This window comes from Thalassophryne amazonica, chromosome 20 (assembly GCF_902500255.1).
Source record: "Thalassophryne amazonica chromosome 20, fThaAma1.1, whole genome shotgun sequence".
Taxonomy (NCBI): domain Eukaryota; kingdom Metazoa; phylum Chordata; class Actinopteri; order Batrachoidiformes; family Batrachoididae; genus Thalassophryne; species Thalassophryne amazonica.
Window position 1 is genome coordinate 38,442,061 of NC_047122.1, and position 13,069 is coordinate 38,455,129.

General features: G+C 39.9%; 1 protein-coding gene across 1 annotated transcript in view; it reads right to left on the bottom strand.

Annotated features, from left to right (window-relative positions):
* LOC117501393 (brevican core protein-like) overlaps positions 1–9,149 on the bottom strand; it is a 29,836-nt gene extending 20,687 nt beyond the window's left edge. The window contains 1 exon segment of the mRNA XM_034160265.1: positions 8,922–9,149. Coding sequence (XP_034016156.1) covers positions 8,922–8,941 — 20 coding nt within the window. The 5' untranslated portion in view covers positions 8,942–9,149.
* Between the last annotated feature and the right edge of the window lie 3,920 nt (positions 9,150–13,069).

The window sequence follows — 13,069 nt, forward strand, 5'->3', positions numbered from 1 at the left end:
ATCCAAGGATGTCACCGAAAGGCTGGATCTTAGTCTTGATATAGGACGATCTCAGCTGATTGATGGATCCAACACCAGAACCCTGACACTGGAAGTGTCTAACATGCTGTTGGAGCAATCAGACTTATTCAATTAATCAAAGTAAATGACCCAACCGGACAGTACAGCAGTCATCAGTCAGCGTTGTGCCGTCAGCTGCCATGACTACGATGGGAACATTTACACAGCAGACTCATCTCCACACTCATCCACTGCATTGTAAAAGAACGACTTCTCTGGTTTTCAAAGGGAAACTGGGAGCACAGACGTCTGACCACAAGCCATTCATCACCTCCGGGAGTTAATGACACACAGCCTCAGCCCAGCGGCATCCTGCCAGCGCTCCGTCATCAGACCCATCCTGTTACTCACCCAGCAGGCATTGCAGGATGCTCACTCAGACCTCACTAAACCTCCATGAGGTGGTCATGGTGAAGCTGGAAATGCATGTTCGGTGTTACAAAGCAGCAAATAACTTCTCAGGGTGGCACGAATCAAAAGTTGTACTAGAATTCACAACTGTAGCAAAGTTTTACTGTTGTGGTAAAATACTTCCTTTCAGTATTTTGAGCATACTTTGAATTAACCTCTTTTCTACTCTTTGTGTGCAGTTTATATGACAATATCAGTTTGTTGTTGCTGTTATGCAAATGAAACATGACTTAAAGGAGTTGTACTGTACCAAATTTCTATCTAAATAAAGTAAGAATTTGATGTTAAAACATAAGTAAATCTTTGGGTGCACTTGTAGAAACTCCCCTACTGGCAACAAAAATTTAGCCTTGAAACAACATGTCTGAAAGACAAACCTAGAAACACCCCTTTGTCAAATGGAAAGGGGCGTAGCATGCAGTAAATTCTTTCCATTTCAGGCAACAGGCACAGGAACCGTTTGATTCAATGAGACCTGAAAATAGGCTCTTTTTAGATCTCGCCAGCACAGTGCAGGAGCTGAAGAAGTGAGATCCATCAGTGTGCGCATGCATCTGTGCAGTTACTCAACTCCAAATCATCGTGGACCCAAGATAATTGGGAATTACTCATACGTAAGCTTATCTCACAAACGCCATTGACCTTGACCTACTTTTTTTGGGTCAAATCAGACAGCATTCAAATATCCCTAAATGCCCAATTACGTGTCCCTCTACAGTACCAATTTGGTTGGAACAGTTGGGAAATAACTCGATCTCTTTCTTTAACCCTGCACATCTGCCTGTGTTACAAATAACTCGGAAATGGTTCAACAGATTTTTGCCAAACTTAGTAGGAATATTCCTTAGCTGGAAATCCCTAACTGATTAATATTTGGAGTAGATCAGTGAAAAGTGAAGGTCAAGGTTGTCAAAATTATAGTCCTAAAAACACATTTTCCAGGAAATCCCCACAACCAAATAGGGCTAGAGAGACAATTTAAAGCTTATCTTAATCAATCAATCATTTGTATTCAGCTGGTTTGAGTAAATTTATGATAAAGTCAAAAAGATCATGAAATGATGTCATAATTGTCCAGCATATTTCCAAAACCAGGAGGGCTATAGAGGTGATCTAAAGCTTATATCAATCACTTTGTTGCTATTAGTATTTGCCACTGTGTTGTATAAAACATCCAGAAATGATATATAGTTCAAAAAACATTTATTATGTGTACACTCTAAACCCGAATGTTCAAATTAATTAAAAAGATTAAGTAGTGTCAACTCAAAGTTTGAAGAAAACATTTGACTTACTTAAATATTTCAAGTTTGTGTAACATGGTCTTCCTGTTTGAGTAAATTCAACTCAGAATTTTTTGATTGACTTGAACTAATTGTATATAAGTAAGCAAAACTTCAAAGTATAACTTAAGCACAACTTAAAAGCATGAAGTAATTATATTTGGAAATATTTGATTTGACTTAGTGACCACTTTAGCAGCGATGGTGGGCAAGCGGTTAGTGCACTTGCCTTTGGTGCAGAAGGTTCCGGGTTCAAACCCCACCCCTGCACCATTTCTCTATGCAATGTGGAATTGCATCTGGTGTAAAATTTGTGTCAGCTCAACATATGGTGACCCTGAGTGAAAAGCAACGGAGCAGCCGAAGGGACTTACTTTTACTTAATGAACACTTTGATTCTAATCATGAGGTACAAGTAGCATATAATCAAAACTTTTAACTTCTGGGAACAGTTGACTTTAAGTTTATGAACTCAAAAATATGGCAACTGCTTACCTCAGTATTTTTGAGTTCTGCTAACTTCTTTGGGTTTACAGTGTACATGTAGGGTATGCATCACCCCTCTGAAGCCTATGATTTTAGAAAGTTTCGATGAATTGATTTGCCAGTGGCTGTCTAAATCCAAGAGGCGGGGCGGGTGGGGGGGGGGGCTTTTTAAATCCACTTGATTCTTATGCAAAGAGAACAAAGAAGGCAGTATTAATAAAGAGCAGCTCAGTAGTCGGGGCTCTTACTAAAGAAGCCCCACGTTGTTCGAACGTTGCTGATTCACCCACATAAAACACAGCCTCTGTCTTTAAGTCAAACTCTTTATGCACAAATGTTGAAAAAGCACCTCCAAAGAACTATCCAAGAACAGAGGAACTACTCAGTGCCCCATTAGTCTTTTATTTCTACCAACAGACACCAGGTGGCAGCATCAGCCTCACTGTGAGCCTGTTTGTACACTAAAGTACAATATACTGTACTTAACACGTCCAAAGCGGTAAAGAAACTCAAAACAGTACATGCATGTTCATGTACATTGTGCAAGTAAGTTTAACGAGCATCATTAACTCTGGTTCTTTATATACACATGTCGATTACAGGCTGGTGTTATATGAAATGGACTCTTTGATGGAAGAATAAATGTTGCCTGTTTTGTCGCCAGCTGGGTCGACTCCACACGCTGGTATCGCTATTAGTATTCGCTGCACAAAAAGCGAGCAGTGGTCCAGGACGGCAGCTGCACACTGTGCTTTCACTTCATACCGACTCCCTCACAAAAGGCCCTCGGGGTGCGAAATTAAAGGACAGGGTGCTGGCACACTCGCTCACTCTTTTCAAGGATGGAAAATGAAGTTTTAAGCTTTGCACAGCAGGAGATGCCCCGTGTAGACGCCGTGTCGGGTAGTATCAGACGGTTTAAAAGCAGACTTAAACTGCGTTTGTGCTAAACCCTGATCTGTACCGGTGGTTTTCTTTCTTCCTTTCTTTGGATCACATTTTCACTGAGCTCTCTGGCCTCAGTGTCATTATGACTCCTGCATCACGGCTTGCTTTAATAAGACAACTCAAGCGGGAGCTGGTGCCACAGGCTTTTACGGTTCTGGAAGCTAAAGTCAAATCATTATCCAACATGCACAACTAACACAAGCAGACCTAGGCTTTGGAAATCAAAGAAACTGAGAAAAGAAGCTTGTTTTTGAGCTACATTCCACTTCAACCACACGTACAAAGCAACTTTCTCAGCCTCACCCAGGAACAAAAATATCTACAGGCTCAAGATATGACCTTTTCTCGAGAAGGGATAGCAAAGCTTGAACATCGGTGTTGAAAAATAATGCAAGAACAATCTTTCTCCTGTGACATTTTCTGGGAAGCGCAGAGAACGTCTTGCAGTCCCATCGTATGCTGAAAGACCGGACCCGGCGCCACGAGGGGGCGTTTTGGGGGCGACGCCCCCTCACGTCATCAACCTCGCCCCCTCGGATGTGACAGTTATCAAAAATAAAAATAAAAAAGAAAGAAAAAGAAATACTGGAAAATATAGCGCCTTGCAGTTTCGCGGATTATTTTAGTCCAATTTTGCATGCTTTTTTTTTGTTTGTTTGTTTTTTGTTTTTACAGCGCATTGTGCTCTGCGTCCTCATCAAGCAGGCCGGTGTTCTGTCGAGATGATGGGACACCTGTTGCGGCACCGCGAAGGGAGAGTACGAGCATTGTGTTCTGTGTGTCTGTTTATAAGAATCTTCTCGCCCAGAAGAAAAAAGAGCGCCAACAACTACCCATAACTGTGTTCTCCACTCGGAAAAAGACACCTGCAGCGAGGTGTGAGTGGAAAAAGGCACGCCAGGACGAAGAGGCGCAATCAGAGGAACTGTGAAATACTGGTCAGTCACTATTAATAATTTCTTATGTGTTCAACCTCGTAGGTTGATCGTTAAAATTAAATTCGTTAGTTCTAAAAGCCATCATAATTATTTATAGGAAAACATTCTATTTTTATTTCTCAAACAAATGTTTGGGCCTGAAAACAGGTTGGTCTTATTTTTCTACTAAGGTTTGAACTTTGAGAGTGTTTACACACGAGAGAAAAGTGAGAAAATGTTAATGCCTTTTTGAGAAAAGTGTATAAAGTGTGTAGTGAGGGATTTTACAGCCTTAAAACGTCTATAATAATTGTAAAAAATAACGCTGACTACTTTGCGGATTTCGCCTATTGCGGGCTATTTTTAGAACGTAACTCCCGCGATAAACGAGGGACCACTGTATATCTACATGAAAGGTTTATCTTTGACCCGTTGTGTGACTGTCATGCCCAATTGCGCTGTGTTTGCGCTTGTGATGGAGGGCTGTATGTGGGGTTAATCTACTGTCTCGTGTCGTTTCTCAGATCAGTTGTTGGTTTGGTTTTGTGGTATGCAGGAGACACTTGCCCGAGGGTCTATACGTTCAAATAATTAAAAAAATACTGTCATCACTCTTTACTCTTAGTCTCTTACAACGGTGTAGCCTAAATACACGAGCTTTCTAGGAGTGCACCCAATTCATTACGCACGCTCAGAGGCAGGTACCCTCCAGTGCGCACTTTTTTTGGGGGGGGGGGGGGGTGAACTCATCGCCCCCTTAATATTTTTTTTCTGGCGCCGGGCCTGTAAAAGACGCAATGAGAGAAAGAAGTCTGACTTCTGGGATGGTGCCAAAATACTCCATCAAAGTTTATCACTTGATTGTAGTACACAGTATGTTGATGTAACAACCCCAACCTTGGTGCTTCCAGGGCACCTCATGATGATGTTATTGAAAGTACAACATTATGGACTCCATGGAGATGCTAATTATGACCATTGTCAAAAGTTGCAGTAAGGAAAAAGGTAATTTTTTGAATATGCTAAAATTTCAGCCTTGGTTAAAATTAACACCAGGGCACAATGATAATGGGGAATATTGTGGTTTATCAGGACCCTCGTGTCACACTGTGCAGTTCCACAATGCAAATATGTGAAAGTGAGAACCATTCAGCAGATGGCAGATACATCTATGGTATATTACAAAAGGGTTCACCTGAAGCATAAATGCTTTTCCTCATTATACACCTTTTTAATGTGGTGAGTTTCAAGATGATGGCATTTATTGTTTGTGAGTTATTGTTAACACACTGGAGGCAATGATGGACTCATTCACTGTATTATAGAGAGCATATGTCTAGGCTTTTCAAAAGCCTAGAAAAAGTCTCATCCTGGTGCAAAAAGTGGCAAGTCAGCAAAGCACAGAGGGGAGACATGAAAAATAGGCACAGAAACTAAAAATGTGATATCTAAATTGCTAACTGAAGATGCAACTAAACAACTAAAAATATAAAATTGCATCCTGTGGTAATGGTCAGCGGTGCAAAAGCTTGCATTTATCATAACTGGTAAATTGTCAGATGCAGTTGTATATTATTTCATAATTCACCTTAAAGCTGTGCACAGTTGACAGAATAATAGATTCTTACATGAATCGGGTTTTGCTCCATCTCTTATCAACCTATAAATTAAAAACACCAAATAGCTGCTCTCATAAATTCATCGGTGCTGTTGATTTGCTGCCCAGAATTCCAAACACCAGACTGCAAATCCTTGAAGATGAGACTCGCTGAAAGCTGCTTTAACATTTTTTTCAGCAAGCAAGGGTGTATTAAAAACAGATTCAAGTACATGTATTTACTTTGTGCCAAATAATGTATGTCACCTCAAATCCTAATAAATGAGTAAGATGTAGAGTCTAGACCTTACCCACCCCTGTGAGCAAACACATCACCCACAGTGGTAAGGAAAAAAAAAACTCCTGAAAACAAAACCTTCCAGTGGAAGAAACAAATCCACCTCAGTAAAAAATCCAGATGTAAAGTCGTACAGGCCGACCTGTACGGTCTGATTATTGTATATTTTAGCACAGAGTAATGTGCCCCCATGTGATCCTGCTGGGATCCTTCAGCCTGTCCAACCAGCCTGAGTTCCTGCATCATCAAACGCAGCTCCACCCACCAAACCAAGCTGTACTCATTTCAAACTCTGTCTCCCAACAAGGCGACCGTTTTGGAAAAACCGTTCACCGTACGGATTCACCGCTGTGCAGAAAGAACTGAGACTTAAGATCCTGATTCAAGAGGAACCCTGAACTCAGCCTGCACATCTGGCTTCCACCCCCTGCCACTTCCCCCCAAAAAACACTTGAGGAGGAAATTGCTAAACTTTGCAATGACCAAATACATTGATTTGTGCTTTTGTAGTGTACTGACTGTTTAATGGCGCTATAAATGAGTTTGTGCCGTTCAGTGTCACACTGAAGTACAAGTATCACAGACGAAGGAAGACAAAGTCAGACTGATGTTGATTCTGATCCAACCACGTTCTTTGTGTGTAGTCCTGCCATCTTCAGAGCCCATAAGTAATTGGACAAAGTAACTATAAGGTCATCACTTTAAACGTGTCAGGTATCAGATGCTGAATGTACCTTAGACTTCATTTACATCAGTCATTTGAAAAAATAATTTAACATTGAAAATGGTCAATCTGTCTGAAGTCTGCGTTTCTCAAAAACCATGATAATTCTAAATGATCCAATTATGCAAAGTTTCTGTAATGATGTGGAATGGCGTGAGTCCAGAATGTAATTATTAACATCCATTGTTCACTGTTGTTACATAATATCCAGAATTTCTCCAAAAATATTAGTCCTAGCAATGTTACGTTTTGGCAGCGTTCATCTTTGACCCAAAATACATAAGCATACCAAAAGGCAAAGGTCAGCTCTCCCCAGTTTCTCCGTGATCAAAGGTACACACACACACACACACACGCATGCACGCACATATGGGTGATTCTTAGACTACGGGCACTTATTATGTCTTTGATCATATTGTATGAAAAACAGAAAAAAAGGGGAAATTTCACACTTTTATAGTTATCTTTACAATGAAAGTGTGTTAAGAAATTTGTTCTAGTAGTCTATGATGACTTTTTCACTTTTTTTCATTATATGCAAATATTGCCGTTTTGTGCTTGTCCCACACCCAGACTTTTGATCTTCAATGATAAAAATGAATGGTAAAGAAACGTTTTTTCTAATGTTTTAAAATATCTCTGAATAAAATAATGCTTCTTTACTCCATATACAGTTTATGTTTTATGAACTATTATATAATGGTCCACTATGCTTTTGCAGTTCAGTGAAACAACGCCCCCAGTGGTGCTTCAACACAGTTGACGACAGAGAACTGTTGAGCCTTGGCAGAGGTCTCTTTTTACTGGAACAGTCAATAGGCAAAAGAACCACCGACTCATCAAAAAGAAGGCAGGAATCCTTCTAAAACTCTCTACCTGTCCATTAGGGAAACCCATATGTGCCCTGAAGTGGGCCATGGAAAAGGAACAGAGGAGGCAACATGTGCACTTAAGATTAAAAGACTTCTTTTTGTGCCCATGGGACATATGGTCATATTCTAAAGTTTAAAGGAAGTACTGCGGGGTAAATGATATAGTTTTTTTTGAACAAAGTAATCTCAATGTGAAAACAAATAACAAACTGAATAATATCATGTAAAATAAAACAAATGCATTATTGCACAATATTGTTTAAACACAACTTAATTAACACTTTTACAGCCAGTTGGTTTTAAAAAGAAAAAAGCCAGAAACTTTGCAAAACTAAATTAAACAACATAGGATGACTGTAGGGCAGGGCCTGAAGGGATCACACTCCAACCCCCACCCAAAAAGAAACTTCATTATCCCTGCAGAAAATTGGTATTGACCATTTAAAAATCTGAGTTTTCAGCCTTGGTTCCTCACATTCTCTGTTTCTGATCATGTCCATAGATTTCATAGTGAAACTGTTTATGCACTGCACTATAGGACCAAATGAGAAAGTTCACAATGCTCACATAACACAAAATTCACTAATTTTTCCTTCATTCAACTGGATTTAGTATGCTAGCATAATTAAAAACATATTTTTATTGACATAAAACTACAGAAACCAGATGTTAGAGAGCAAAACACACACAGAAACAATGAGTCAGAATGCCACCAGGAGAGCGGATTCTATCCTGACTGTGGAATAGTTGTTTTTTTAATTGTAATTTTTCCCACATTTTCACTTGTGTCCTGTGAAAAAGGCAATTATGATTTTTAAATAATTGTTGGGTACTTGCCTTGTATACTGTTTTACCAACACATATGTAGCATGCAACGAATATTTAAACGAATACTTGCATAGTTCTTGCAAATTATGTTGCCCCCACCAATAAATAATCCCTCAAACACCCACCAACTAGAGCCGCCACTGTCAAACAAGAATACTTGCCTTTTTATAATCATTATTTAAGTCCTCGATTTAGAAATGAGCCTCAATACATTTTATTTCGATTTAACGCCAACAAAGTGTCATAATTTTACGTATGAAAAATGTAACACATTAAAAGTAGCGTTTTTGAAGAAATGTGCATATTCAAATAGTTCGCAATTCTGCGCAACTTTTGCAGACAAATCCATTATCTGACAGTTTCTCTTTTTTGAGACTGTACTGCAAAAGTTATTAAACTGCGTCAATCATGCAAAATGACATTGTGAGCTGCACACAAACTGCAATAATGCGGTAATTTATCTCCGCTGCGATGCGCATCAGGACCATAAAACCTACCGGATTCTTCTGAAAAGCATTTCGGGCGATGGGTGTTTTTACAATTAAAAAAAAAAAAATATTTTCCGTCACTTTGGCGCAGTGCGGCCGCTGTGTGCGGGGAAAGCAGCCGTGGATGCTGCGTGCAGGTACCGGAGCTGATTCGGTGTCCGACCCGCTCCGAGGTTCGCAGAGAAAAGAGGGAGTGCAGAGAAAGTGAAGCCAGAAAGACTGAACTGCCCACTTTCTCAGCCAGCAGTCAGGATGTCAGAGGAGGGGGGGTTCAGGGAGGGACGTCACAGATAACCTGCATGCTTCCCCCCTCCTCTTTTATCTGCAGGGAAAAGTCAAATGCATGAAGGAGAATTTCTCTTTAATGCAGCTGGAGGAAGCAGCTGAGTCGAGTCAGCGAAGCAGCAGCTGCTGATGCTGCTGCAGGTTCAGACTGCAGCAGCATCAGCCGCCAAAAACAAACAATAATTCCATCACAAACAATTATTTTTGCTGTTTTAGGGGCATCTTATTATCCGACTTGTCTTACATTCAGGCCAAGATGGTATTAGAGTTGGACGCAAATAATTTGAGTCAGAACTCTCAAGTTGAATTTGAGGGTAATTACATCCAAATTCAGTGAGTGGTGCAGGAATTACAGCACTTTTTCCTGTGTAGTCTTCTGAGTTTAAGGTTAGATCAGGTCTTTTGCCTCATGTGATCTTATACACACACGCGCACACACACAACCACAGAACCACCCCAGGTCCTGGATGGAAACCACCAGGCAAGTTCATGCCCACTGCTGCTGCCAGGTCATACATGAGTGTCCCCTTGACCTTTTCCAGTTGATGGGAGTGCTTAGCACCTCCATGCTGGGTCACACATGTACAATAGTGTTCACAATAATAGTAGTGTGGCATTCAGTCAGTTAGTTCGTCAATTTTGTGGAACAAACAGGTGTGAATCAGGTGCACCCTATTTAAGGATGAAGCCAGCACCTGTTGAACATGCTTTTCTCTTTGAAAGCCTGAGGAAAATGGGACGTTCAAGACATTGTACAGAAGAACAGTTTGATTAAAAAGTTGATTGGAGAGGGGAAAACTTATATGCAGGTGCAAAAAATTATAGGCTGTTCATCTACAATGATCTCCAGTGCTTTAAAATGGACCAAAAAAAAAAAAAAAAAAAAAACAGAAATGTGTGGAAGAAAACAGAAAACAACCATCAAAATGATAGAAGAATAACCAGAATGGCAAAGGCTCACCCATTGATCAGCTCCAGGATGATCAAAGACAGTCTGGAGTTACCTGTAAGTGCTGTGACAGTTAGAAGACGCCTGTGTGAAGCTAATTTATTTGCAAGAATCCCCCGCAAAGTCCCTCTGTTAAATAAAAGACGTGCAGAAGAGGTTACAATTTGCCAAAGAACACATCAACTGGCCTAAAGAGAAATGGAGGAATATTTTGTGGACTGATGAGAGTAAAATTTTTCTTTTTGGGTCCAAGGCCCGCAGACAGTTTGTGAGACGACCCCCAAAACTCTGAATTCAAGCCACAGTTCACAGTGAAGACAGCGAAGCATGGTGGTGCAAGCATCATGATATGGGCATGTTTCTCCTACTATGGTGTTGGGCCTATATATCGCATACCAGGTATCATGGATCAGTTTGGATATGTCAGAATACTTGAAGAGGTCATGTTGCCTTATGCTGAAGAGGACATGCCCTTGAAATGGGTATTTCAACAAGACAATGACCCCAAGCACACTAGTAAAGCAAAATCTTGGTTCCAAACCAACAAAATTAATGCCTCGCAGATGTGAAGAAATCATGAAAAACTGTGGTTATACAACTAAATACTTGTTTAGTGATTCACAGGATTGCTAAAAAAGCAGTTTGAACATAATAGTTTTGAGTTTGTAGCGTCAACAGCAGGTGCTACTATTATTGTGAACACCCCCTTTTCTTTTTTTTTTTATTTTTACTAATAGCCCAATTTCATAGCCTTAAGAGTGTGCATATCATAAATGCTTGGTCTTGTTGGATTTGTGAGAATCTACTGGTACCTTGTTTCCCATGTAACAATAAGAAATATACTCAAAACCTGGATTAATCTTTTTAGTCACATAGCACTACTATTATTCTGAACACTACTGTAAGTGTGCAACATAGGCAAAATGTTACAGTATTGGTAGCATCTCACAATGTAGGTGGTATGTCTCATCTGAGTCTCCCCAAGTAAACATTCCAATTGGAAAAAGCAACAAAAAACAAACAAACAAAAAACAAATCCAGTGGTACCCAGGGATATAGAAACCTAGTACCAAAGACATCCTGTTGTCACCTTAAGTCAGTGTTTAGCGTCCAAGTTTTGCGACCAAGATAGGCAGCATCAGGATCAGACTTGGAGCATTGTTCTCCTGTAAAGGCATCAGCGTCACCCAACCCTTCTGTCCAATGTTCTCAAGACTCTATAGACTTTTTCCAGGTATCTGTCTATCTCAAACGCTGAAAACCCAGAGACATGAACGTCACTGCTGAGATAAGTGAATCTCTGAAGTTTGACACTTTTACCTCAGGCTGATGGACTCCAGATTTTAAGCACAAAAAGTAATTGGATAACTGGCTGCAGGGTTGAATCCCTGCAAACCTTTGCTCTTCGACTTTGTCCTCGGATGACCCTCATTCATTCAGTTGTGGTCTAAAGTGGCTCAATACCCTAATGCATGCATGCATCAATTCACATGGGCGTCATCAAATTATCTGGGCCGGAATGACTTTAGTATACTCAACCTATAATATCTTTAGCCAGCAACAAGAGACAATAAATAAGATCTGAGTCAGCGAGAGCTGAGCTCACTCAGCAATGACGAAGGAAAATTTGACATGTGCTGCACACCTGGGGAATTTAACACTCGGATACCATCGCGGCCGTCTGTGAAGGAAATGTCAAAACTCACAAAGCAAAGATCACAGGTTTGCTTCCATCAAACACATCAGACAAGCTGTGAGTGTCAGAGTGTGACCCAAACTGATTCAAATAATCCAGGCAGCAGTGAAGAAAAAAAGCACAGTTCTGTGAAAGAACACACAGATTCTTGCGAAGTTTTGTTCACATTTTCACTCCAATTTGAGCGCCGCAAGTGAGAGTTTCAATCCTACCCAGGACAAATCTTTACAAAATGTGAACAAGGCTGACTTAAACTCTTTTATGCCATTAAAGTAGCAGCACCGGAGACGTGATGTTGCCCTTTGCTAAATTGTTAATAACAGCAACTGTTTAGTCTAATAAAGACTGGACTCAGTTCTTAAAATTCCACCATGTCCAAATGAAGCAGTGGCTACCAGACCTAGTCATTAATTTCAACTACACCTGCTCCTAATTTCCATCATGCATATATGATGATGATGATTCCCTTGACCTAGCCCAAATGTGTCCAGCAGGGTGTAGATACAGTAGTGTTCAGAATAATAGTAGTGCTATGTGACTAAAAAGATTAATCCAGGTTTTGAGTATATTTCTTATTGTTACATGGGAAACAAGGTACCAGTAGATTCAGTAGATTCTCACAAATCCAACAAGACCAAGCATTCATGATATGCACACTCTTAAGGCTATGAAATTGGGCTATTAGTAAAAAAAAAAAAAAAAATAGAAAAGGGGGTGTTCACAATAATAGTAGCATCTGCTGTTGACTACAAACTCAAAACTATTATGTTCAAACTGCTTTTTTAGCAATCCTGTGAATCACTCAACTACACTGTAAAAAAAATCTTGTCAAATTTACAGTGAAAAACTGGCAGCTGTGGTTGCCATTTTTTCACCGTAAAAAATACAGTGATATTGTATATGGCTTCACGGTAAGGTATATTAACACTTGTAAACACAACAGTTTGAAAATGTTCCAATAAAGATGCGTTACTGTTAAAATAACGGTGAAATTGTATATAGGCTCATGGTATAGCTGTACAATTCACAATGTAACCCTGTTGCTTTTTAAGTGAAATACTATCCATTCCACAGCATTTATTGTCCTGTTAAAACAACAGCACAATTATTTATGCCTTGACGGTATGACTGTTCAATTCACAGTATAAACCTTTTAAGGTGAATTTCTATCCATTCCACACAATTTATTACCCTATTTTATGGTTTATTCCTGCTAAAAACAACAGC